The 27,354-nt window shown below is 38.7% G+C and overlaps 2 protein-coding genes across 3 annotated transcripts in view; one reads left to right on the forward strand and one right to left on the reverse strand.

Moving 5' to 3' along the window:
- Nucleotides 1–9,134: 9,134 nt before the first annotated feature.
- Ptrhd1 (peptidyl-tRNA hydrolase domain containing 1) lies at nt 9,135–13,094 on the reverse strand. The gene is made up of 2 exons (XM_076833777.1): nt 12,826–13,094; nt 9,135–9,460 (listed from the first exon to the last, which is right to left on the reverse strand). Exons 1-2 carry the CDS (start codon nt 13,075–13,077, stop codon nt 9,290–9,292), a joined length of 423 nt encoding a protein of 140 aa, XP_076689892.1. The 5' UTR covers nt 13,078–13,094; the 3' UTR covers nt 9,135–9,289.
- A 52-nt stretch (nt 13,095–13,146) lies between these two features.
- Cenpo (centromere protein O) overlaps nt 13,147–27,354 on the forward strand; it is a 29,268-nt gene continuing 15,060 nt past the window's right edge. For both annotated transcript variants that reach the window (XR_013088668.2, XM_076833776.2), the window contains exons 1-5: nt 13,147–13,240; nt 13,408–13,509; nt 16,086–16,255; nt 25,586–25,703; nt 26,617–26,876. Coding sequence is in view for 1 of the 2 variants with exons in the window: in XM_076833776.2 (XP_076689891.1) it covers nt 13,464–13,509; nt 16,086–16,255; nt 25,586–25,703; nt 26,617–26,876 (594 nt within the window). In the remaining variant the exon portion in view is untranslated. The remainder of the gene's footprint in view (nt 13,241–13,407; nt 13,510–16,085; nt 16,256–25,585; nt 25,704–26,616; nt 26,877–27,354) is intronic.

Raw genomic sequence — 27,354 nt, forward strand, 5'->3', positions numbered from 1 at the left:
GGATCCTAAGGGGCAGAATAAAGAAAAAAAAATTCCAGGCCCGAGTTATCTATTGTTGGTCATTCGATACAATATAGACTGTGACAGGCAGTATGAGCAATGTAGAGACAACTGCTGGTGCTTCTCTCCCACAATGGAGATTCCACATCAAACAAAACACTTTTTCATTTCTACTCTACCAGGCAATGTACTAGGCAAATACCCACTCATGCGCTAATAATTTCTTGTATTTGTCTAGTCTTTCACATATATTTAGTTACTTTCACATATATTTGATCTACAAAGTCTCATAAATCAATAAGAGTAGGTTACTTTACAGATGGTGAAACTGAAGCTCAGATCTGTGGTTAGATGGCTGGAAATCTTGGCCAAAAGGGTCAATCCTTGGGCTTTGGGATGAAACCCACCTCTGTTTCTACTGTACAATATGACTACTAGAGATGAAAGCACTGTTAGTAACACATAAAACTGGAAATCCAAGCCCAGCGCAGCACACATTTGTAACCTCAGCAACTCACTAGGCTGAGGCAGGAGGATTGCAGGTTCAAGGCCGCCTGGGCAACTTAGGGAGTCCCTGTCTCAAAAAAAAAAAAAGTTGGAGTGTTGCTGGGGATGTCCTTGGAACTTAAGTTCCATAGATGCATGTCAGGGTTTTTTGTTTGTTTGATTGGTTCCAAGGATTGAACCCAGGGGCACTTAATCAGAAAGCCACATCCCCATTCCTTTTTTTCATGTTTTATTTTGAGACAAGGTCTTGCTAAATTGCTTAGGACCTCACTAAGTTGCTGAGGCTGGCTTTGAACTTGCCATCCTCCTGCCTCAGCCTCTGGAGCTGCTGGAATTACAGGCATGTGCCAACCCTGCCTGGCCAGGGTTTTCATTTTGAAAATAAAACTGGGCACAAATGAGTTTGAGTTTGTTTAGGTCTGAATATTACATGTGTTATGTATTTGCATTGTAAGTCCACTCTTCTAGCCAAGACGTCTTATAAGATGCAGTCCTAAACTTCCAACTGGTGAACACTACTATGTAGATTGTATCCTTTCAACCCCAGCTCCTCAAAATTAAGGCCCAAACCAATTAACTTATTTCCCCCAAAATGTGTACTTGGGTCCCTACCTGTTAGTAGTCATTTTCAACAACTTTCTTTTACTCATTTCATTCAGGAAATGTTGAAGTAAATGTGAAAATAGAATAGAGTAATGAACCAGTTCTAGATTGTTAAATTAATCTTCTTTTTGAGGAGTGAGAGACATTCGGGAAATTGAACTCAGCATGCTTTATCACTGAGCCACATTCCCAGCTTTTTTATCTTGATAGTTTCACTAAGTGTCCCAGGCTGGCCTTGAACTTGCAACCCTCCTGCCTCAGCCTCTTGAGTTGTGAGGATTACAGGTGTGCACCACTGTTAAATCAGTCTTTAATATTATTTGTATAACCTCAAAGAGATGACCAGTCATTTTGTCAATTTCTAGCTCAAAAATAAGTTGTGGTTAGCCTTTCTGGGAATCTTTAGATTTAAGAATTTCTCTTATGAAAGTATTATAATACTTACTTTAAACAATTAATTTTACAGTAATTTAACAGCAGTGACAGAACATACATTAATCTGATACCTACTCTTCACCAGATATTGTTCTAGGCTCTGGCGCTATACCAATGAAGAAAAAGAAATCCCTGTCCTCATGGTGTTTGCATTCTAATGAAGGTTGGTTGACAGACAAGCAAATAATGTAGTGTCTCAGATGGCAAGTGCTGTGGAGAAAAATTAAGTAGGGAAGGAGGAACAGGAGGACTGGAGGGGAGTTGTCACAGGAAAGGCCTTCCAAGAAGTGACAACCTATAGGAGGTGAAATAGGAGCCATGGCAATATGGAGAAGAGCTTTCTGGGCAGAGGTGCAAAGGTCTTGAGGTGGGAGCAGAATGAAGGCGGAGAATAATAGATGATGAGTCAAAGAGGTCAATAAGGGCCAAGGATCAGAAAGGACCTTGTAGACAATATAAATTTTGACTTTTACTCTTGGATAGAGAGCTACTGGGAGATTTTTAGGGAAATGACAACTTTTACCTGGGTTTTTGTTGTTTGATTTAATTTGTCCTAATTAGTTACACATGACAGCAGAATGCATTTTGACACATCGTACACAAATGAAGCACAACTTCTCCTTCCTCTGGCTGAACATGATGCAGAGAGTCACACCAGTAGTGTAATCATACATGTATATAGGGGCATCTAGGTTGGTTCCATAGTTTAGCTATTATGAATTGAGCTGCTGTAAACATTGATGTGGCTGTGTCACTATAGTATGCTTATTTTAAGTCCTTTAGTAATAAACTGAGGAGTGGGACAGCTGGGTCAAATGGTTTATCCGGGTTCTGACAGGATCACTCTGGCTTTTGTGTTGAGCATAGTTGTAGAGAAGGCAATGCAGAAGCAAGGAAACCTGTTAGGAAGCATTCAGTCGTCCAGGTAAGAGATGATGGCTTGGACCAAGGTGGTAGCAGTGGAAATCATGAGAGGTGGTCAGATTCTGGATATATTTTGAAGGTACAAACAACCATATTTACTGATACACCAGATGTAGGATGTGAGAGAATATTTGAATAAGAATGACTCCTAGGTTTGGGGCCTGAGGAACTGAAAGGATGGAATTGCCACTCTCAGAAAAGGGAAAGAAAGCAGGTTTGATTCATTTTCTGTCCTAAGTTTGAAATTCCTATGAGACATCCAAGTGATTTCAGATCTGAAATCTCAGATGATTGTGGCTAAAGATAGAAATTTGGAAGTCATCAGCATGTTTTTGGTCCCAGAGACTGAAAGATGACTAGAACCAGAGTCTCTTAACTAGGTCATCTCTCTCTCATTAAATAATAATCTCAAGTAGGGTTTATTCCAGGAACAATGATTCCATATTTGAAGTCTAGCAGTGCCATTTGCCATAGTGACAACAGAGCAAAAAACACGATTATTTCAGTAGATGCAGAAAAGCTATTTGATTTTTTTAAATATAAATTTTCTTTTAAATTTGTTGAACCTGTGCTAGAAAGGAAACTCCTTAATCTGATGCAGAGTATTTGCTGAAACTCTCAATAAATAATACACCTAATAGTAAAGGTCTAAAAGCACTCCCACTAAAGTCAATAGCTAGTCAATAGAAATCTCTTAGGACTTTTGTTACTGTACTAGGGGTCCTAGTCAATGAATTAAGATGAGAAAAGCAAGAATGAAGACTGCATTGAAAGACACTAAATTGTCCGTAGTGCTTCCATAGGGTATTGTTTAAATTATTCCCATAATAATCCTGTGGAATTAGTCACAGGTAAGGAATCTGAGGCAAAATTGCATAGTCATTGAGTAAAAACAGAGTTGAGCCTTAGCCTAGAGTCTTCTGGGATTCTCACTTGCTTTGCTCTTTGTTTGTATCATAAAGTAACACCATATTTCTTATGGTTCAATTTCCATTCTTGCAGCCACATCATCAGTCTTGTGCCTTGATTATGCCGTGTAACCTCCTTACTGCAGTCCCAGCTTTCCTCCTCTTCCCAGCAAATACATCTTGCACATGTTGCAAGATCAGTCCTCTTCTGTTGTGTGCACTTCTTCAGAATTCCTTACATCCATTGTTGGGAAGGAGGTAAAATGCTTTTTCCCCACTTTCAATGTTGTGTTCCTTTGCAGAGGGAGCTTAATTGACATAATGCTTTAGATCGCTGCTCCACCTACCCCTTCCTCAGGGAGGGTAAAAGGATAAATCCTTCTGATTCATATTTCTCAGTTGAGTGGAACCAGTCTATCAAGGATTGATAGGTTGAATGTAGGGGATCTGTTCTCTTTACCCTTACTTTATCCATAGGACCAGTAGGAAGCACAACTTTATGAGAGTATCTGCTCTGTGTACTAACACTTTCCCTTGGGACAGGGAATTTGCAAGCCCATTGGGGGCATCACATAAAGCTATATCTTCTAATTGATGATAAAAGTGATGTTTTGTTTCTCTGCTTTTTGTCTCATTTCTCAAGAACCTAGGTTCAGCCAGGCACAGTGGCACATGCCTGTAATCCCAGTGACTTGGAAGGCAGAGGTAGGAGGATGGCAAGTTCAAAGTCAGCCTCAGCAACTTAATGAGACCCTGTATCAAAAGGAGAGAGTGGTTAAGCGTCCTGGGTTCAATCCCTAGTACCAAAAAAATAAAAATAAAATAAAATAAAATAAATCCCAAAAGCACACAAACAACCCTAGGTTCAGAACTTGGGCACCACTTTTTTGGCCCTTGCAAAACCCCCACAGCTACAATCCAGCCTTAGGCCAGCATTCAAAACCTACCACATCCAGATCTTGGAGAAGGAGAATCTGGGGCTGTGCTGAGCTTGACCTCAGAGGATAGCTAAAATGATCATAGCCAGGAGTGATGCTTCTCAGCCATTTTTCCTCACTAACACCTTCCCATCAAGAACAATAGCTCCATATTACTAAAACTCTCACCCAGGAAGCAGAAAGGGGTGCACACCCCAGGACAGCATCTCAGAGCCTTGTAGTCTAACAGAGGCGGCTTTTCCTAGGCCCCTGTAGGAGAGGCCCCTGCATTCCATCAGCACTGTGAGTGAGCCGTGACCTAAGTTTGGATCCTGACTTCCAACATTCAGAACCTCAATTCTGTCAGCTCATCCAGTGATAATGGGGCTCTAGTCACACAACTAACAGTCACGGGAGGCTGATTTATAATCCAGAATGTCAATTAACCAGTTTCAAATGACAGCTACAGCTTTCCTGTGCTTGAACTACCAGTGACCCCTTTCCAAACCATCCTCTAAACTAGTATCTGGGTGGGGGGCAGACCAAATTAGTAACCAACTGTGAGAAGGTAAGAAAACTGAACTGATAAAAGACCTAGTTTCTAATCCCAGTTTTGCCACTGACTGTGATCTTGGGCAAGTCAAAGTTTTTTCCAAATCTATAAACTCTGAAACAAGACTGCATGCATCACACAATTCTCAGAATTGAGTAGAATGGAAGCACTTTGTTAATTATAAAATGTTTTTTCAAATATAAGAAACTTACCAAGCATAGGAGATTCTTTTCAAGGATATATCATCTATCCTCTGGCTTACAGTATCATCTTTTCTCTACTGGAGAATATATCACTTTTTGTGACCTTAGCCCATGGGGCAGATGTATAGTATACTTAGGTCCAGATTTCTTCACTTCTGATGAGCAAATTATACAAACTTATTGTTTGCCTTTTAGGTTGGTTACCTTGGGGGGCTCAACTTCTTCCAGGTAGTAGCAGAGTTTCTGATTCAATAGGTCTTCAGTGGGACCTGAGAGTTGGCATTTCTAACAAGATCAATGATGCTAATCCAAGGGATCATACCACCATTTGAGGACCACTGGTCTAGTAATAGTCTAAGCTGATAGTAATAAGAAAATCTGTTGCTCCCTACTTCTTCCTTTCTCTCATTCACCTGCCTGCCTGACCTTTCCCCACGTTGGCAGAAGTTTATGGCATTTGTGCTCAGATCCCTGCTTTAGGGATTTGCCTGAGTAATTATCCGCATGTGTGTAGACACTCATCTCTCTTCTTTTATCACTATGTTTTACTGAAGAATTCAGAATTATCAAATTTAAAACAAAATTTTTTAAAGATGCAGTGTCAATTGGAAATTTTCCTAATTGGCTTGAATGGAAATATCAGGGAATGCTTAAAGATCTGTGGATGGCAACACTCCCAGACAGCAAAAAGGGAATTAGACAACTGGCTTATTTGATTGAGAGCTCTTTGAGGGCGGCTCTTTGGGGTGGTGTCTCATGTAACTTCCTATACTTAGGCTGTAGCATCAAGTGCCCTGGTACTGTCACAGGATTTGCATAAATCAATGCATTTAATCCACACAGCTCTACTATAAATCTATTTTGCAGATGAGAAAATTGGGCTCAGGGAAGTTGAGTGGTTTGCCCAAATTCATTGAACTTGAAAGAATGGGAGACAGATGTGGACTCAGGCAGTTTAACAGCCTGTGTTCCTCCCACTATGGTAAGCCATTTAATACATTGCACAGTAAGTATATTCAATGTTATGAAGGATTATGTGCCTCCCAATTCATAGGAAAAAAAATTAACAGGTGTGATCAATGTCAACTTTCTTCCTCCTCCAATCTATGAATTTATGAACAGCTATACCCTCCCCTACTGTCTTTCCTGCAGAAAAAAATTCCCCTCTTTCTCAATTCAAGTCCAGTTCTTCCCTATATTCTTGACCCACCTCTCACCACTTTCTCTGGATTTTTTTTTTTTTTCGGTACCAAGGATTGAAGCAAGAAACGCTTAAACACTGAGCACATCCCCAAGCCCTTTTTTAAATTTTATTTTTGAGACAGGGTTTTGCTTAGGGCCTCACTAAGTTGCTGAGGCTAGCCAGAAACTTACAAGGCTCAGCCTCTCAAGTTGCTCGGATTATAGGAGTGTGCCACTAAGCCCAGCATCTTTGGACTTGTTTTTATCAATTATTTTACTTAATAACTGTAATCTCTCCTCTTGTTTAAGTCAACTTTTGCATACTGTGACCAAAATATCTGACAAGAACAACTGAGAGGAGGAAGTTTATTTAGGGCTCACAATTTCTGTGTCCCTGTACAAAGATAGCTGACTCTAATTCTCTGGGCCCAAAGTGAGGCAACATATCATGGGGAAAAGACCCAATAGAGGAAAGTGGCTCAACTCATGGCAGGGTCAGGAAGCAGAGAGGGTAGGGGGAACAGGCCACAAAATGCACCTTTCTGGGGCATGCCCCAGTGACCCACTTCCTCCAGCCATGCCCCACCTACCTACAGTTACTACCAGTCAGCCCATTCAAACCAGGATGAACTGATTAGGTTATAGCTATCTTAATCTAATAATTTTATCTCTGAATATTACTGCATTAACAGGACATGTTAGGAGACACATCATAACCAAACCATAACACCTTTCCTTAACCCCCTTCTCTTTACCTACCAACTTACTCAAGCATCAAAGAAAATTCCCTGATGGGACCTAACATTCACCTTCCCAGTCCCCAATCATCATCCTCTTTTCCCTTTCAAAGTTCTTAAAAGGACAGTCCCCAGTTCTTATTGCCCCTCCCATTCTTGTCTCAGCAGATCAATCTGATTTCCATCCTCAGTATGCTATTTAAGCTGCTTTCACTGAATTTGCTAATACATTCCTAATTGTTAAGTTTTCAGTTGCTATTTAATGAAATTTTGTCACTTTTAGCACTCTCTCCTGGGGTTGGCTCTGCCCTTGGCACTCTACCAGTTCTCCCTGGGAGACCTCATTCACTCAGGTGACTACTTTTTTAAAGGAAAATCTTCGTAGCTAATGTCCTAGTAGAATATTACCTAGGGGATATATAATTCTTTGTGTAATCTTCTGTATCTGTCTTCACATGAGATGCTTAGCTACCTGAGGGCAATAACTCTTTTCATGCTATGGTTTGTGTAAGTGGCCCTCAAAGGTCCATAAGTTAAAGGCTCAGTCCCTAGAGTGGCCCCATGGGACGTGGTCCAACTTTTCAGAGATGGGGCCTAATGGGAGGTCTTTAAGTCATTTGGGGTGTGCCCTTAAAGGGGAAGCGTGGGACCCCAGCCTCCTTCTCATTCTCTTGCTTCCTGACACGAGGCAACCAGTTTGCTTCACCACTTGTTCCTTTGCATCTAGTACCCCCACCAGAATTTCAAAGCAGTAAATCCACCCAGTCTTGGACTAGAACTTTCAAACCTGTAAGCCGAAATAAGCCTTTTATCTTTATAAGTTAACAATCTCAGGGAGAACTGGTTCAAACACTCATTTAATATTTTCAGTTCTTAGTATAGCTACCACAGCAGATATGCAACGTTTCTGTTGAACACATTACCCTATGAACTTTGCTTCATAGATGTTCAAGAGATTTCTGTAGATGTGTTCAAATGTTTATATCAATATTTTAAACATTGTACAGTGTTATAGGTGTATAGGGAAAAGAACAATCACTTTTGGCTGAATAGGACTTCAGGAAGGTGATAGCACTTGAGCTGCAAATAATTTAAGTGAAATCCAGAGGCGGAAAAGGGAGGGAAAGAACAGTCACATTCTATTCCCAGACTAGAGACTGGAGAAGAGCAACTAGAGTAACTGTTGAAACACAGAGTATGGATAAGGGAAGAGAATATTCAACTAAAAAGAAGGTGGGGAATATAAATGGAGAGACCTGAAGGCTAAACTAAGGAATTCCAGCATTATTCCATGGCCACGCAGTAGCCTCTACTGAACAGGTACCAAGATACACTGGAGGTAGTCAGATAAGTGGGCCACTCTGATAAGCAAAACAGCCTAATACAGAGTGGTAGCAACACATGAATTATAAGAAAATAGCTACAGTACATGACAAATTTCATCAAATGTAATAAATGTTTGTGTGTGTATGTATTTAAATTTTTTCAATATTGAAATACATCTTACAAGTCATTTGCATGCCTTGTTTTTTGGGTGGGTAGGGGGTCCTGGGGATTGAAACCAGGGATGCTCTCCTACTGAGCTACATCCCCAGCTTTTTTAAAATTTTGAGACAAGGTCTTGTTAAGTTCCTGAGGCTGGCCTAGAACTTACAACCTGCCTCAACCTCCCAAACTGCTGGGATTACAAGCATGTACCACTGTGCCCCATTGGTAGCATTTCTTACAATACATAAAACAATGTCTCTTCTTAAAGTTGATGTTGTCTTAAAAATATAAATATAGATAGGAATAAGAAATAAAGAATTCAAAGGCAATGTTTTAAATCTGGGTAATTAGAAGAACTCAAAGTCAGATGCAGGAGTACACAACAGTAATCCCAGCTACTTGGAAGCTGAGGCAAGAGGATTGCAAGTTGGAGATCAGCCTGGGAAATTTAGTGAGACACTGTCTCAAAATTTAAAAAGCTCAGTGTTAAGAGTGCCATTGGATTCAATCCCCTACTGTAAGGGGCGGGGTGGGGGGAACTCCATTATTCATAACAAAAAAGTGAGTGAGTTTCCTCAATTCCTTATACCAGAGTCAAACTAAATCTATTTGGACAATGGCCCATAAGTAACATTGCTGTTCACCTACTTTCCTTATTTGCTAATAATACGAGGAAGTACTTATTAATGACAACTTTAATTCGAACATGTGTGGGATTCTCAAGAAACCACAACTGAAGAGTAAGCTGAGAGTAAAAGGAGTACATGATGCTCAGGGATGAATGGAATTCTATTTCTGGCCCAGTTGATATTCAACCATATCAAAGCAGCAGTCATTTGAACAATCGGAACTTTTTCAAATACTGGTTCACTTCTTCTTTGGGGTATGGTCGGAGTGCAATGCAAGTGGCAATATTCTCTGGCTGCTCAAGCCACAGCATGTGGTCAATGTTCTTCTGTTGCAGGGTCTCAGCCAGCTCCTTTAGGGTGGTCTCATCTGGAGCCTACAAGGAACAGAACACATTGCACAGATTGAGCAGCTCATTTAGAAAATGTCAAAAGCCCACAAATGCGAGGGTGTGTGTATATTTCTCTTAACTAAAACAGGAGCAAGAGTTTCATTCTCTGGATTGCCATTCACTCTCTGCGGGACTTAGATAAGTGGCTGGGGAGGTGAGAGGCAGGGAGAAACCTAATAGTCCTATTAACAAAATAGAGATTTTTCTCTTTCCTTTTGAGATGTTTTAAGTATGCCCCATATATTTTCTAGCTCTCCTACAATTGATAAAAATTCATAACAGCCATCCCCAATTCTTTGGGCCAGCTAGGACTTTAAGAGCTAATTACTGGAAGGATTTCTAAAATTACATACACCTTCCTTCTCCAATCCCACCAGGCCCAAAGCCTAGACATTTTCCTTCTGCTGGGATAGCTCCCACTTTTTTTTTTTTTTTTTTTTTAATGAAATGGAAAATAAACTATTCTCTAACACCTTTCTAAAATTATTTCTGGGTCATCCCTATCACCCACTTCAAAAATCCCATGCTGAGTCCTATTGCAGGAAGTATTAAAACTATAACTCAGAAAATTGGTGTGTAATTATGCATAAGATACATTTTTTGCCTATGAAGGCAGACGTCACTAAGATAACTGGAGACTTCTTTTATCAAGTTAGTGAATGCTAGGATTGTCATTCATCTGGCTAAGTCCTTCAGGTAAAGCCATGCTAGAGGCACTAATGCCACCTCTCCCTCCCCACCTTGTGGCTCTGGGCAGCAGCATAGTATAATAGGTAAGTCTCTGGATCAGACTTCTGAACTTCAAACTCTTGCTTTACCAACTATTCGTTGTGTGAACTTGAATAAGTTATGTGACTCAGCAGGGCCTCTGTTTCTCCTTTGTGAAAAAGAGATGAGACTGCTTCCTAGCGATAATGAGAATTCAATGAAATTAGGCTTAGACTTGTGACTGGCACATAATAAACACAAATAGATATACTTAATCTTGACACTGGCTTATATTTCATTGGTCCTTAAAGCGACTGGAGCACTACAATTTAATCAGAAATAACTCCTAAGTCCATTTCTTTATTCATGGCTAACAACTTTGGAATCATCAAATAGATGTCTATTAGTTTCCTTTGGGCTTCAGATGTCTTGTCTGAGGAATGGGAGTCTTGAACCAGATTTCTGGAAGCCGTCTTTGTATAAAAAAGAATCTAAATGGAAAGAATCTGTCTGCTTCTTTTCTGAGTACTCAAGAGTTCCAAGACATTTTCGTAAAGACTATTGCTTGCTGCTTCACTACCTAACAGCCTATTTCTCTCTCTCTCTCTCTCTTTTTCTTGAAAGATACTGTCTTTGTCAGCCATCCATGAAGGAAACTATCCCACCCCTCCACTCCAGGATTCTGTTCTTTTTTTTTTTTTAAGCACTTTTTTTCTCATTACAAGATATTGATGTAGAAAATTTAAAAATATAGAGAAATATAAGGAAATAACCAAAATCCCACCATCTAGTGAATATTTAGATGTACTTCCTTTCAAAATTAAAATCATTCTGTGTATATAATATAGCTCAACTAGCTTCATATCAATTGCACTCATATGCCATTAAATACACTTCAAACATGATTTCAGCTATTTATATAATAATACTTTATAAGGGCACAAATTAACCAAGTCTAGCTCTAGAAATTTATTATTTCTACATTTTTCACCAGTACAAAGTGCTCCTTTGAAAATCTCTGCTCAAAGCTATAAGAATATCTAGGGGAATAACATTCTGGACCAAGAGAAGAACAAATGCAAAGGCCACAAAGCTGAAATATGCCACGTTGAAAATTATGTATAAAGAGACACAAATGAAGTTAAAAGGGCCAGAAAGGAGACTGCATTGATAGCAAAGGGAGAAAATGAAGGAATTGGGGACTAGAGTGTTAGAGTAGATTATACTGTCACAAAATATCTGAGATAATCACCTTAAAAAGAGGAAAGATTTACTTTGGCTTATAGTTTTGGAAGTTTCAGTCCATGGCCAATTTACCCTATTGCTTATGGTGAGGAGGATGTAGCAGGGAAAGCTGCTCACCTCATGGTGATCAGGAAGTAAAAATTAGGAAGAGGAGGTGTCCCGGTCTCAGTATCCCCTTTAAGGGCACACATCCCCATGACCTAAAGGCTCCCATGAGGTCCTATCCCTTAAAGTTTCTACTACCTCCCAGTACACAAAACAGGACCAAACCTTTAATTCAGAGGCCGTTAGGGGACATTTAAGGAAGCTCAAACTATAGCAGAGATGACAAGAAATTGTCAGATTCGATTATAATCTGAAATTAGAAGCAACATGATTTCTGAGTAGTCGGATATGAGGTATGGGAGAAAAATGTGTCAACATTGGTAATTTCAAGGTTTTGAACCTGAATACTTGAAAGATAGATGAAGTGGTCATTAACTGAGAGTGAAAATTCTGAGTAAAACGGGTTTGGGGGAAGAGAAAGTGACTTGAAGATCATAGAATGACTTCTAGAAGACAAGGAAAACGCTTCATGTATTCCTGTTTACATCTCTGTCAGCATCTTAATTAGCCTACAATAAGGTACTAAAAACTATAGAATAAATCAGGGAATGTGTAATCCTAAAAAAAAAAAAAAAAAAAAAAATTCTGCTCAAAGCTATTTGGTTGCACCTGATTTTTTTTTTTTTTTTTTTTTTAAAGAGATACAGGGCTTCCAGCAGAACTGCGAGTCAAAGGGTAAGTAAGATCTGTTTGGCCATCTAGACCTTACCCTTGTTTTTCAAGGTGTGCGGATTTACACCCTCGGTGTCTGGAATTTTCGATGCTAAATTCAACTGATGCTATTCAAACATCTATTTACAAATAGTGTGGTGTCACACCTAGGTAAATGCACACTTCACTTTACTTCTGTATCCAAAGCGAAAAGAAAATTTTGTGTCCACATCCCTTCTGAGTTGGTTTACCTAGGCGGCGTTACATCTGAGGACAGCTATACAAGGCTGGCCAGTGCAGACGCAGAAAGGCGAATGCACAAGTAGGCAGGAAAGGACTCGCTCCGCCATTCTCCGCCCTTGGAGGCGTTTCCGCAGGCCCCACCAGTTTCCGGTGAGACCAGAGGGAGCGGAGCCGTTCTTACTAACGAGCGCGATGTCCACTCTTCACAAACCAGAGGATGTGAAGGTGCAAGGGAGAGCTCCTTGTGTAACAACCCAAGTCCCAAAACCTTTTCCAAAGTCTAAAAGTTAGAAATTCCTCCGCACTCAGACCACACCTATCCCAAATTAGGCCTCAAGACCACACCCACTTCCGGTCTCGGCGTCCTCAAAGTCCCTCCCTTGGCCTGGGTGCCTCACCTCGAGAACCACTTTACGCATGCGCCCCAGCTCGCGAAGGTAAGCCGTGGTGTGCGGGTGGTCGCGGTGAAGGTGTAATGCTGCGGTAGCTGCATGACAAGCCTGCGCTACCAGTGCGCCCGCTGGCCAGGAGAACGGAGCCTGCGATAGATCTTTTCGAAGCACCAAGTATTGTACCAGGATCTGCGGCTCCGCCCCAGAGGACGCCATCTTCCTAACAATCTGAGCGGCCAGGCCTGTTCCCCGGTGCATCCTGGGATCGGGGAGGTGCCCTGAGCGCTGCCATGTTTTTGTACGGAAGGAGCGCAAAGCACGCTGGCGCTGGTGTTTGAAGGCGGGACGGCGGGAATTCTCTTCCCAGAGTTTTGCGAGGAAGAGAGGAAGGTGAATGGAAGGCCTGTGGACCCCCTGGCAGGTAACTGGGGTGTGGGTTTTAAAAAGCTCCCGGGCTGGGCCTGAGGGGCTGCGCCCTGGGGGCGGGGAGGTGAGTCCCGCGGGGACTAGTGGGTTTTCTCGCAGCCCAGAGGGTGAGTCCAAACAGGCATGGGTCCGACTTGTTGCTGTTTTTCTTCTATCATTAAGGACTTCATTAGACTTGACTGGAAAACTTCATAGGAAAACAGGAATTTGAGGAGGAGATGGAGCGCGCACACACTTTATGTCAAGACGGTGTGTCCACAGGAGGTATTTAAAATTCGCTTTTGTCCCCTTAGTGCTGCTGCCTCAGGTAACCCGCACGCTGAAAGCCTTTTCCTTCCTGTAACTGGTGTGTGCAGTCCTGCTTAGGGTTAGAATGGTGAAAGCAGCTAACGTCGAAGACTCCAAAGACCAGCAGCCAAGAACAGGAAAAAGAATTACTTGGTGTTTCTAGGCGCCTCCTTTTGAAACTGATAGGTTGCGTTGATGATATACCAGTGTTTACATACAGAGTCGCAGCTGTAGTCAGATCTCTTTCCAGATTGGTTTTGTTTTGTTTTTAATGCATTACATCTGAGGGGAAATCAGTGTGGGGCAGTGAATGGATATTGCTTAGACCTGTATTTGGTGTCTGGTTCTGCTTTTATAGAGTTTGCGGCCTTGAGTGAGTTACTGTATAGTTTTCTGCCTCAATTTCTTCATCTGGAACATGGAGATGAATAGTAGCATTGTTGTGTTGGTTGTGGATGTTATATATATACTTTTTTACATGCTATATAAGTAAAGCATCTAGCACAAATGTTTTAATATGTAAGCAGTGTTCAACAAATACTTTATTTTGGAGTTGATTGCCATTATGAAACAATGAACTTTAATACATGAGGGCTTAGTCTTTTGGATACTGAAATTTGCCTCTCTGTTTCTGTCCAGAAGTGAGGTTGCTTTAACTGTCCTCTTTAATACCCAGTAGTATTTGTGAGCAATTCTTCTTATTGTGCTTTTCTAGTTCTGTGCTATTTTTTAGAGCTTCAAGTGTGTCGTGACTCTTAAGGAGTATTCAGTTTCTGAGAAAGTCAGGTGAATTTAGTATCCTTGTTTTCCTCTGAGTCCTTACTATCATAGATGACTGAAAGCCATACTCAGAAAGCTTATGCTGAGACTTTAGATAATAAACAGTCTTTGGGTTAAGATTGTTACTTCAAAACTAAAAATAAGTTTGGTGACACATGCTACAATTAGAAGTCTCTAGTCTAGGCCTAATTTTGTTTCTTTTAAAATAAGTGATGATAAACTGGCATATATACACAATGGAATATTACTCAGCAATAAAAAGAGAATAAAACCATGCCATCTGCAGGTAAATGAATGGAGTTAGAGAAGATAATGCTAAGTGAAGTTAGCCAATCCCAAATAACCAAATGCCAAATGTTTTCTTTGATATAAGGAGGCTGAATCATAGTGATTTAGGGAGAGGGATTATGGGAGGAATAGAGGAACTCTATATAGGGCAGAGGGGTTGGAGGGGAAGGGAGGGGGTATGGAGTTAGAAATGATGGTGGAATGTGATGATCATTATTATCCAAAGTACATGTATGAAGACATGAATTGGTGTGAATATACTTTGTATACAACCAGAGATATGAAAAATTGTGCTCCATATGTGTAAAAAGAATTGTAATGTATTCCATTATCATATATAAATAAAAAATAATAATAAGTGATGATATGGAAGTTTTGGATCATCACCTAGACCAGTCAAAGGGTAATTCTATAATTTCTTTATTGTCTTTCCCAAATAATATTTAAACATTTAGCTGTTACCCATACTGGTTTGGGCCCTCTGCTTGGTAATTTTACCACCTTTTTGCTTATGGAATGAGATCTGTGGAAGGAGTCAATTGAGAGGAAATAGATACAGCAGAGAAAAGGGATAATATAATTTGAGGCTCCTGAGAAAACAAGAGGAGATAGGAGTCAATAAGAAATACAAATGAAATATGGCTATTCTGTGTATTGTATTTTTATTTGTATCTCATGCTAGTTTTTCTTTTCAGTGAGATATATACCAACCATAAGGGAATCAGGGAGTCTAGATGTTTAGTTGTTTTTTTGTTTTTTTGTTTTTTTGTTTTGGTTTTGGGGACCCAATTCAGGTCCTTGAGATGCCAGGCAAGTGCTCTACCATTGAGCTACATCCCCACACCTTTTTATTTTGAGACCCAGTCTTGATAAATTGCTGAGATTAGCCTTGAACTTGCGACCCTCCTACCTCACCCTTCCAAGTCGCTGGAATTATAGGCATGTACCATGAAGCCTAGGAAGATGTCTAGTCTTGTTGGATAGATGAATGAGATAAGTTTTTGGACTTTCTCCCTCAACGATTCTCATGTGTGTATATGCTTATGAACCCTACAACACAGATGTTGGATCTACTTCAGAAACCTAATTAAATGAAGTATGGTAGTTAAAAAGTGTAGACTTTGTGTAAGGGAGATTTCATCTAGACTGGTAAAACTGTTGAAGCATCCTTTTCCACAAAGAGAGGTGCTTTTATGATATTATGTAGGCCTAGATAACATACTGCTGGCTAGAAAACATGAAATAGATAAATCAGATTCTCTCTCTTGTTCTCTTTGAATAGTGACCTGGTAAGGAACTATTTTTATATCAGTGTCTAACCCAAAAGGTTGATCTTTGATTTTAGTTGTCAGATCCTCTAACAATTCATCTGCCCACAAAGTTCTGGAAAAAAGAGACACCCTCTGTTCCTTCTTGAAGTGCTTGCTATTGGTGGAAATAGAAGACCTTGTCTTCTTGTGAAATTCCCTTTTTACTTTCCTTAGGTGTTTTAGCCCACTTGGAAAGATTAGAGGCTCAGGCGAACAAATCCCATAAAGAATCTGAAGAACTGCAGAGAGCTCAACCAGAGGAAAGTGCTCTTGAAACCAAGATTCACCAACTGAGGCACATTCGAGATAAACTAAGGGCTGAATTGAAGCAACGGCAAGCCAGAGTGAGTAGAAGGGTAATATTGGCAGAATTTTTAGGGTATAAAGAATAGTAGTAATCCAAGTATTGACAAATTTGTATAATATGTTTTATTGTGATCTTACCATTACCATGTTGTTTTCAGTCTTTAATGCTTCAAATGGTCAGATCTTTAGTTACAGCTGATTATCAACTACAGTTGTCAGGTAATTATGATGGGCCCGGCACATTCTTTATAACATTCCCCAGCCTGCCCTTACAGACATCTAAGCCTCTTACCCCAATCTCAGCAGACTTGAGTCATTTGTATTTCTGTCAGTAGTCCCATCTCTCTGTCACTCACACTCAAAACCTCACAGGAAACATCAGCTCTTCCCTCTTGTCAATTTATTCTGTAGTCAAGGTCCAGTCGGCAAGACCTGTCAATTTTTCCTTTATGTGTCTATATATTTACTCCCTTCGTTGCCATAGCTCAAGTATTTTCCATATATGTAGTAAAATTTTATCTAGAATTGGACACTAGGATTACTGTAGTATCTGCTGGCTGGGGTCTCTTCTAGGACTTCTACTTTTCTAATCCTGTATATGTCACAAAACACCAAACTGTTCCTTGCCCAGGTACCATCAGTATGCCCCTGGTATGACATGGCTTTCATCTTTTTCTTGCCATTTCTCTTTCCCTCTCTCCCCTCCCCTTTCCTTAACTCCCTTTGCATTTTTCTTCTTAACTCTCTTCTCTCCTTTGTTTTTTTATTAAAATAAACTATACAAAGTGCACAAATAGGATGAATATTTTACAGAGTGAACACAACCAGTTATCTACCACACAGCTGAGAAGTGTAGAAAATTTGTTAGTACCCCAGAATTCTCCCTTTTGCCTCTTCCGAATCATTTCTTTGAAGTAACCACTATTCTGATTCCTGTCACTGATATCCGGTTTTACCTGTTTTTGAATTCTATAAAAAGTATCAACTCTTTTGTGTCTGACTTCTTTTACTAAATGTTGTGTCTGTGAGATTCATCTATTCTGTTTGCATGAGTGGTAATTCTTTTTATTGCCATATAATAATTCTGTTTTATGAGTATAGGGCAGTTCACCTATTCTGTTGATACTGAATGGGTCATTTGGGTTGCTTCATTTTGGGATGATAATGAATATTGTTGCCATGAACATTCTCACTCCTTTCCTTTAGTATAAAAATACACACTTTTCTGTTAGGTGACACCTCGTAGAATTGCTGAGACATAGGGCATGTATTCTGCCAGTATTTGAAAGCGCTTGTGCCAGTTTCACATTTCCGAGTGTGTTATAAGATTTCTGTTGCTTTGTATCTTTACCATAGGTTTTATCAGTTTTAAACTCTGTCATTCTGGTGGGAGTATCTCATTGTGGATTTAATTTGTATTTGCCTGATCACTTAGGATTTTAAATATAGAGAGTCCTCTGTATCCATGTGTTCCACATTCGTGGGTTCACCCAGCCATGATGGATCAGAAATGTTCAAGAAAAAAAATTGCATCCGTACTGAACATGTCCACACATTTTTTTTTTTTTTTTTTTTTTTGGTGGAGGGTGGTAGGGATTGAACCCAGGGGTATTTTACACTGAGCTATGTTCCCAGCCATTTTTATTTTTTATTTTGTGACAGGATCTCTCTAAGTTACTGAGTTGTTGAGGGTGGCCTCAAACTGTGAACCTCCTGCTTCAGCCTTCCAAGTCACTGGGATTACAGCATATGCCACTGTGCCCAGTCAGACTTTTCTTGCCATTATGGTATTCTCTAAATGATACAGTATAATAACTGTTATATAATGTTGCATATTTGTCATATTAAGTATTATAAGTAATCTAGGGTGATTTAAAGCATGGCAGGAAGTTTGTACATTATATGCATATACTATGACATTTTATGTAAGGGACTTAAGCATTCGTAGATTTGGGTATTCACAGGGGGTCTTAGAACCAGTCCCCTTTGGATACTAAGGTACAATTAAACACTAAAAATCTTCCATTGTGAAGTGTGCTTTTTCAGGCTTATGTACATTTTTACTTGTTATTAAATATAGAAGTCTTTACATATTTTGGATATGAGTTCTTCTTTGCGTATATATGTTAGAATTTTCCCTTGCACTGTGGCTTGCCTTTTTACTCTGTCATGGTGTCTCGTGATGAAAATACATTCTCTGTTTAATGAAATTCAGTTCAAGAATTATGTTTTGTACTCTTTGTGTACTGTTTAATTTTTTTCTAGCTTATGATCAAGATGTTATTCTGTGTTATATCCTTTATTTATTTAGAGAGAGAGAGAATTTTTTTTTAATATATATATATATTTTTAGTTCTCGGCGGACACAATATCTTTGTTTGTATGTGGTGCTGAGGATCGAACCCTGGCCGCACACATGCCAGGCGAGCGCTCTACCGCTTGAGCCACATCCCCAGCCCTATATTCTTTATTTTGAGCTTTATTGTATCCTCTTTTGCTTTAAAATTACAGTCTACTTAGAGTAAATTTCTGTGTGCATTGTGTGGTAGAAGTCCTGCTGCTTTTCTTGTCTCCCCCCCCCCCATATGGATATCCAGTTCATCCAACATATCTTGAAAAAAACTTCTCTTACAGTAGGGTAGAGAAGTGGGGGAGCATGAGAGGAATAGATGAACTCTAGATAGGGCGGAGGGGTGGGAGGAAAAGGGAGGAGATAGGGGATTAGCAAGGATGGTGGAATGTGATAGACATCATTATCCAAAGTACATAATATGAAGACACAAATTGGTGTCAACATACTTTATATACAACCAGAGATATGAAAAATTGTGCTGTATACATGTAATAAGAATTGTAATGTGTGGGAGACCAACCTTGCACATGACTGGGTCATACTGCCCAGCTGGGTGCTGAGGCACTCAGTCTCAGAAATGTGGCAGAGCTTTCCCCACCCTTCTTGGGTTTGAGGGTTGGTGTCTCTTGTGCATGGATGTGTCTTGCTACAGCCCATGGGTAAAGCTATTCTCACCTGTTCCTTTGTAATATAACCCCTGCCCTGTTTAGGATAGAATCTTCCATGGAAATGCCTTGTGTGTGTCCCCTTCTCTTACTGTGCCTTGGGTATGGCCTACCCAGGTGTCAGTCAACCTGCTGACAGTGGACATCATGAAGATAGATTCAGCCCCCTGAAACCTGACCCCTTGCCTCATTTGAATAGCTTCTCCTCAATAAAAGGGGTCAGCGCGTGCTCTCACTCTCTCTCTTCTCGCAGACCCTTAAGGTCAGAGGAGCCATCACAGCGACCCCAAAGAAAAAGGTATTTGTGTCTCTTGTGTGGTTATTTTGCACAGCCCAATTAGCCCAATTTAACTGGAGCAACCCCTGAGCCTTTTAGTCTGTAACAGAAACCTGGCAGTAATGCAAAAACAAAAAAAAAAGAAAGAAAGAAAAGAAAAATGAAAAGACTTCTCATGGCCTGTTATATTCTATTTGTTCATCATTGCCACAGCCAGAGGTTTATTTGCTGTAAGTGTTGATACCCATAGTACATGTCCTCTTGAGAATTATCTTGTCTCTTCTTGACTCCTGGGATTCTCCATAAATTTGAGAATCGATTGTCACTTTCAAAAATGAACCTCTTCATTTTTATTGTAATGATACTGAGTCTGTAGATCAATTTGGGGAGAACTTGCCTCTTTACAGTACTTCATCTTCCAGTCAGTGTACATGGTATATCTTTCCATTTAATTTTAGTTGACTTTTCTCACTAGTGTATAGTTTTATGTGTAGAGGTTTTAAACCTTATGTATTTGCAGGGATCAGTAGAATTTTCCTGTGTAGGGCCAGGTATTTTAGGTTTTGTGAGCCATATGATCTCTATGGCAGTTGCTTAGCTCTGCTGTTGTAGCATGAAAGACAGTATGAAAAATGGGTGTGGTGTTAGCCAGTGAAACTTTATTTATAAATCAAGCTCCTGGCTGGGTTTCACCCATAAAATACACTTTTGATGACCCTGATATATGGAATTATCTTTTAGAAGTTTTATTCCTAGTTGAATTATATAGAAATACATCTGATCTTATATATGGCAACTTTGCTAAATCCACATATTCTAATAGTTTTTCTTTCTAGTTTGGAGAATTTCTACATTTGGAATTATGTCATATGCAAACACTTAGTTTTATTTTTTCCTTTCTAATCCTTGGAACTTTTGTTTTTCTTGCCTAATCCACTGGCTACAATCTCTGCTATGTTGAATAGATTCATGGGGTCAGTCTTTTTGCTTTAAATCTGTACCTTTTATCAAATTAAATAAATATTCTGTATTTCTAATTTGCTGTTTTAATCATAATCAAATATTTAATTTCATGACTTTTCTACTGTATATATTAAAGTGGTCCTATGACTTTGTCCTTTTTTAAAAAAATATTTTTTGTTGTAGATGGACAGGATACTTCTATTTATTTATTTATTTTTATGTGGTGCTGCTGAGGATTGAACCCAGTGCCTCACACATGCTAGGCAAGCGCTCTGCCACTGAGCCACAACCCAAGCTTTGTCCTTTATTAATGTGTGAAATACACTAATTGATGTTTGAGAATCACCTGTACTTTCTTGGAATAAACCTAACTGGTATGATGTATTATCTAAGTTATATATTAAAAAAAAGTCCTATTTGCTAATAGGACTTTTACATCTAAATTCATGAGAGAGATTGGCCTTATTTTTTTAACCATTTTTTCTGGGACTGGTGTCCCAGAGCAGTTTGAGACATTTTTCTTCTTTTTCTATTCTCCGAAAGAGTTTATGTAAAATTGGTGTTATTTTCCCTTAAAATTTTGTAAAAAAAATTCCCTGGTGGGCCTTTTCTGTGAGAAGGCTTTTAATTTCTTTTTCTTTTTTAATTGTAGTTGGACACAATTCCTTTTATTTATTTATTTATTTATTTATTTATATGTGGTGCTGAGGATTGAACCCAGGCCCTTGCACATGTTAGGCAAGCACACTACACACTACCACTGAGCGACAACCCCAGCCATAAGACTTTTAATTTCCGATTCAATTTAATTGATCAGCGTAAATCTGTTAATTTATTTATAATCTATTTCCTATTTCTTCTTAGGTCACTTTTGATAAGTTGTGTTTTTCAAAGAATTTTTTCATTCATTTAAATTCTCATATGTGTGAAACTTTTTTAAATATTTTTTTTAGTTGTAAATGGATCTTTCATTTTATGTATGTATGTATGTATTTATATGCCATGCTGAGGATAGAACCCAGGGCCTCATACAATGCCAGGCAAGTGCACTATCACTGAGCCACAACTCCAGCCCCTGAAACTTTTTTTTTTTAACAAGTAAAACAATCTAATTTTTTGTTCTGATATTAGTAATTTGGGCTCATTTCACTCTCTTCCCCCTTAGCTTTGTTATGTTTAATCATTTTTGTACCTTTTCGGGAATCAACTTTCTGCTTTATCATCTTTCTGTCTTCTCTATTTTCGCTCTACTTGCTCTGGATTTAAGTTACTTTATTTTAGCTTCTTGGGAGCATACTTACTGTCTTCTTTCATTTGTATTTAAGGTCATAAGTTTCCTGTTAAACACGCCCTTAACTCATCCCACAAGTTTTCGTATTTTCATTATCATTTCAACTTAAGACATTTAATTTTCCATTGTGATATCTTCTTTGGCCTGTGGGTTTTAGAAGTGTATTGCTTAATTTCCAGAACTTTGGGTATTTGTTAGTTATTTGTTTTAGTTCTGATTTACAGCTTAATTCTATTATGGTGAGAGAATATGACCCATCACATGATCAGTTTTGATAAATACTTCATGTATATTGAATATGGATTTTGCATTTGTTTTATACTATATTCTATATGTATCAAATGTATTCATCATGTTTAAATTTGTTTTATTTTTAAAATTTATTTATTTATTTTTTTTAGATATATATGATTGTAGAGTGCATATTGTACATTCATGGAGTATAATTTATTCTACTTAGGATTGTCTCCAGATCCATCCATTTACTAGCAAAAGTTATAAAGTCATTCTTTTTTATGGCTGAGTAATATTCCATTGTGTATATATACCACATTTTCTTTATATTCATTCATTTGTTGAAAGGCACCTAGGTTGGTTCCATACCTTAGCTATTGTGAATTGAGTTGCTATGGACACTGATGTGGCTGTGTCACTGTAATATGCTAATTGTAAGTCCCTGGTACATACTGAAGAAGGGGATAACTGGGTCAATGGTAGTTCCATTCCAAGTTTTCTGAGGAATCTCCATATTGCTTTCCAGAGTGGTTGGGCCAATTTGCAGTCCCGCCAGCAATATATGGGTGTGCCTTTTCCCCCATGTCCTCGCCCACTTTTATTGTTAACTTGTATTCTCTTTTTTTTTAATATATTTATTTTTTAGTGGTAGTTGGACACAGTACCTTTATTTATTTATTTTTATGTGGTGCTGAGGATCAAACCCAGGGCCTCTACGTGCTAGAACAGCACTGTACTGCTGAACCACAGTCCTAGCCCAGTTAACTTGTATTCTTGATAATTGTCATTCTGACTGGAGTGAGATGAAATTTCAGTGTAGTTTTAATTGCATTTCTCTATTTGCTAGAGAAGTTGAACATTAAATGTCTTATATCCTTACTGATTTACTTATTTTATCAGTTTACTGAGATTAGATTTGTTAAAATCTTCCCCTGTTATTATGGATCTTCTTTATCTTTTTCTTTCTTTTTCTGTATTAGGTACAAATTTAGGATTATTATATCTTCCTGTTTGAGTTAACCTTTTATTATGAAATGTTGCTTATCATTTTTTTTTTGTGTGTGTGAAATATCATCTTTAGATCTTTGTAAAATGTTAATAAAACTTTTTTCTTTTTTTCCAGGGCTGAGGATAGAACTCAGGGCCTTATGCTAGGCAAGCCCTTTTAGCACTGAACTACACGCACCGACTAACAACTTTTTGGTTAGGTTTTGCATCTTAAACATTTCTTCCTGCTCAGTCTTTCAATACCCTTATATTTAAAGCATTCCTCTTATGAGTAGCATATAGTTAAATATTTTTAACTTAGCCTGTCTTGGTCCTTTTTCTTCAATATTGGGGATTGAATCCTAGTGTACTCTACCTCTGAGCTACACCCTCAGTTCTTTTATTTATTTTATGACAGGATTTCACTGAATTGCCCAGGTCAGTCTCCTAAGTAGTTGGGATTATAGGCATGTACTACCACACTTGGCTCAGTCTTGTGTCATTTAATTGGAGTATTTAGTCTATGAACTTTTAATGTAATCACCTATATCTCAGTGTATCATGTTGTTATGATTTCATTGTGCAATTTGTTTTCTATAGTCCATATCCCTTTGGAGTCATACACATAGCTAACCCTTCCAGTACTCTGTTACTTCTTGCATTTTCATAGTTCCATTTCGGATTATTTTCTTTCATGCAAGTAGCTCCTTTTGGTGTTTTTAGTATAAATCTGCTGGCAGTACATTTTCTATTTTTGTCTGAAAACATCTTTATTTCATTGCATTTTAAAATTTTAAGCATTTTTTTGTAGAGTATAGAGTTATAGATTGGAAGTTATTTTTATTCATAATTCAAATATATCATTGTTTATAGGTCCAATTAGTCTTATTTTTTGAATATGTGTCTTTTTCCCCCCGTCAGACTTTATGATTTTATTTAATTTTCAGTAGTTTTATATCATGTTAGACATTGTTTTCTTTATTCTGCTTAATGTTTGTAGAATTTAACTCATTCATTGACATTTTTTTATCCATTTTGGAAAATTTGGCTACTATCTCTTTAAATAATGTGTTTACCTCATTCTTTCTTCTGTTTCTTCTTGGACTCCCATGGTATGGTTGGTTGGTTTTGTCGTTTCTGTGACCTATATCTTTACTGATTTTTCTAATCCATTTTTTTTCATATTTGTTTTAATCAGGTTATGAACTTTTATCTGTTTCGTTTCCTTTATCACTTTTTCTTACTATTTAGTTGGCTTTTACCTCTATTAAATTCCTTATTTCTGTTACTATATTTTTTTTGTTCTAAGATTACCATCTGATTTATATGTAATATTTTAAAATTTTTATACACACACACACACAGACACAGTCAAAGATTCCAGTCTTTGGTATGTGTTCTCCATCTTTTAACATATTTTACTGGCTGTACCTGGTAACTCAGATAGCAGCATCCCTTGAATCTGTTTCTGTTATCTTCTTTTTCCTCATGATTTTCAGTCATCTGTTTCTCTTTTTCCAGCATCCCTGGCAATATTTTGATTGAGTTTTTTTCTGGCAGGCAGATAGCCTATGGATAGATCACCTTGATCTAGTTGAGGTCTAGTTTCCGTTTGCCCTTCCTCTTAGGATGTAGCCCTTTTCTAGGGCCCTCGATTGAAAGTTTGAGAGTGTTTTGGGGACACGTCTACCAAAGCCCCTTTCCCTTGGCAAGCCTTAAATTCCAACCTCTGTTCTGTCAAAAATCTCTGCTTAGCAACTTCTTTTCATGTAGTCTCTTAGTTCCAAGTCACATGTGCACTGTTCAGGAATTAGCAAGTGCCAAGAGGGCAAATTACATGCAGAATATAGGACTCCCTTCTCTGTGGACTCTTGGCCCATAGAAAAGCTTCTTTGGTAACACTGGTTTCCAGTCTTTGTCCTCCCTATACTGAAACTGCCATGAAATGTAAAATGTAGCCTATAGTTTCCTGTCCAGGCCTTGTACCTTGAGATACAAATAAGCAAATTGTCTGAAAGGAAATGCTGCAGAGAGAGCCAGATAACTTCATAGCATTTATCTTTACTCCTCAATCCTGGCTGTTTGGATTGTACGCTAATGCCTTCAGACGATTTTTCAGTTTCCTTGCTTGCTTATTTATATTTGCTATTTTATTCAGCTTGCATAGTTCTCAGAGGGAATTTCAGCCTTATACCTTCTGCTGGGCTGTGGCTAGAAGTGCAAGTCTTGAATCCTGCATTTGAAATCTTGCAGCCTCAGAACAGCTTTCCTGGCTTAGCCTCTTCACAGCCATCTGTTTTGCCCACCCAGTTCTCATCCTAGATGTTCCTCACACCCTTCCTGCTGTCCCCCCCCCCCCCAGTCTTCTTCATTTCCCCCAAACTCTAACTATTCTTTAGCTAGTAGTTTCTACTCTTCTAGGACACCATGACTCAGATTCTACTTCTGTGAATTCACAGCACCAATTGAGTGGCCACAGTCTTGATGCTTTACATAATAGGAAATACTCTGCATTTTGCTTTTATCCAGTTAGGTGAGGGCAGGGACCTTGTGGTAATACCCCTCACTATCCAATTTGATTTGCTGCATATCTTGTAGGATAAAGCATCTTCTGCCAACGTAGAACCTGACCAAACAGCAGAGATCAGTGAACAAGATGTTTTGGAAAGAAACCAGGAAACCATGAAAGCCATTCTGCAAGCATATCATTTTACAGGTATAATATTTCCTGGCCTGAACTCATCCTGGGTCCCTGTCTCTAGTGAATTAGTGTGCTACATGTGTTTTAATCCTGGACTAGTTCCTGAGAATTTGTTTTGTAGTCCCTTCTTGCATCAGACACACACATAGAAAGCTGGTGAGGTGTTTAACAGGCACATTTACCTGTAAGATTGGTTTCTTTGTACAGATTGAGACCATTCATTTTGGCAAGTCACCATGTGCCAGACCCTATATTTGAATTTTCTTTACTGTTGGCCTGCTTTGTGCTGTTGGTCATGGTAATTTGAATTCCTTATATCTCTGTTTCAGCATAGATGGGGATTTATTCTCCCATTTATGATAAAAGAGGATTGTGGGAAGAATGGGGTTATCACAAATTATTTGACACTCATGGAAAAAAAAGAAAAGGTAACGCGGGTATATTGCTCAGTGAGACAGCTCTTGCCTAGCATGTTCAAGGTCCTGGGGTTTTTCCATAGTATCATCAAAAAAAAGAAAAAAGAAAATTTCCAGAGATTTTCCTGAATAGTTTGATATTTAGTGTGTCTTTTTTCTTTTTTTTTTTTTTTTTTTTTTTGTGGTAACGGAGATTGAACCTGGGGCACTGAGTTGCCCAGGCTGACTTTGAACATTCATGATTCTCCTGCCTTAGTCTCCCCAGTTGCCGGGATTATAGGCATGCATCCTCACACCTGGCTAGGGTGTCTTTTCCTTCCCACTTTTCCATGATTTTTACAACTCAGTCTTAATATGAGCCAGAATCAAGGGGAGGAACTTCTGATATTTATTCATTCAAGAAGCATTTGGGCACATATGCCAGGCTTGTTCAAGCTACCAGTATGCTCATATGAAAAAGGTACTACCTTTGCCAGCATCTGTTGATTGGTATTGCCTTATGTTTGCTTCAGGGCTCAGTGGAAAAGTGACCAGCCGTGGAGCCTGTGTCTGTATCAGCACTGCTTTTGAGGGGAACCTACTAGATTCCTATTTTGTGGACCTTGTCATACAGAAGCCACTCCGAATCCATCATCATTCCATCCCAGTATTCATTCCTTTAGAAAAAATTGCTGCAAAATACTTACAGACTGATATTCAGCAGTTCCTGTTCAGTCTGTGTGAATACCTAAACGCTTATTCTGGGAGGAAGTACCAGGCAGATCAACTTCAGGTATTTGTCTAGGATCCTATATACTTCATTTTATGGAATGAGATAAACTGAAAAGGAATACAAAAGGACAAGTTCTCTTTTGTATTTTAAATATTTCTTAACTCCGAGCCAGAAGTTTGTTCATTACCTTTCTGATACTTAAAAATATACAAGCTAGGACTAGGGCTGTAGCTCAGTGGCAGAGTGCTTGCCTAGCATACGTGAGGCACTGGATTCGATTCTCAGCACTGCATATAAATAAATGAATAAAATAAAGTTCCATCAACAACTAAAAAATTTTAAGAAAAAAAAATGTACAAGCTATTTTTCACCCTTCTTTTCTTACTCTCTTAAAACTCGGATGATGATGCACTCTGGTGGTAGTTCTTAAACTTTTTAACACAAGATAGTGGAAATGATTGCTGTACTTTTAATTCAGTCAGATTTTGCAGAGTACCTGACTGAGCCTTGAATATAGATGCATAATACCATAGAGGAA

Source organism: Callospermophilus lateralis, chromosome 14 (genome assembly GCF_048772815.1).
Source record: "Callospermophilus lateralis isolate mCalLat2 chromosome 14, mCalLat2.hap1, whole genome shotgun sequence".
Taxonomy (NCBI): domain Eukaryota; kingdom Metazoa; phylum Chordata; class Mammalia; order Rodentia; family Sciuridae; genus Callospermophilus; species Callospermophilus lateralis.

Coding starts and splice junctions, on each gene's coding strand:
- Ptrhd1 (XM_076833777.1), bottom strand. CDS start 13,077: ATGCACCGGGGAACAGGCCTGGCCGCTCAGATTGTTAGGAAGATGGCG. Junction 9,461..12,825: donor TGCGTAAAGTGGTTCTCGAG/GTGAGGCACCCA, acceptor TGTTCCTTGTAG/GCTCCAGATGAGACCACCCT.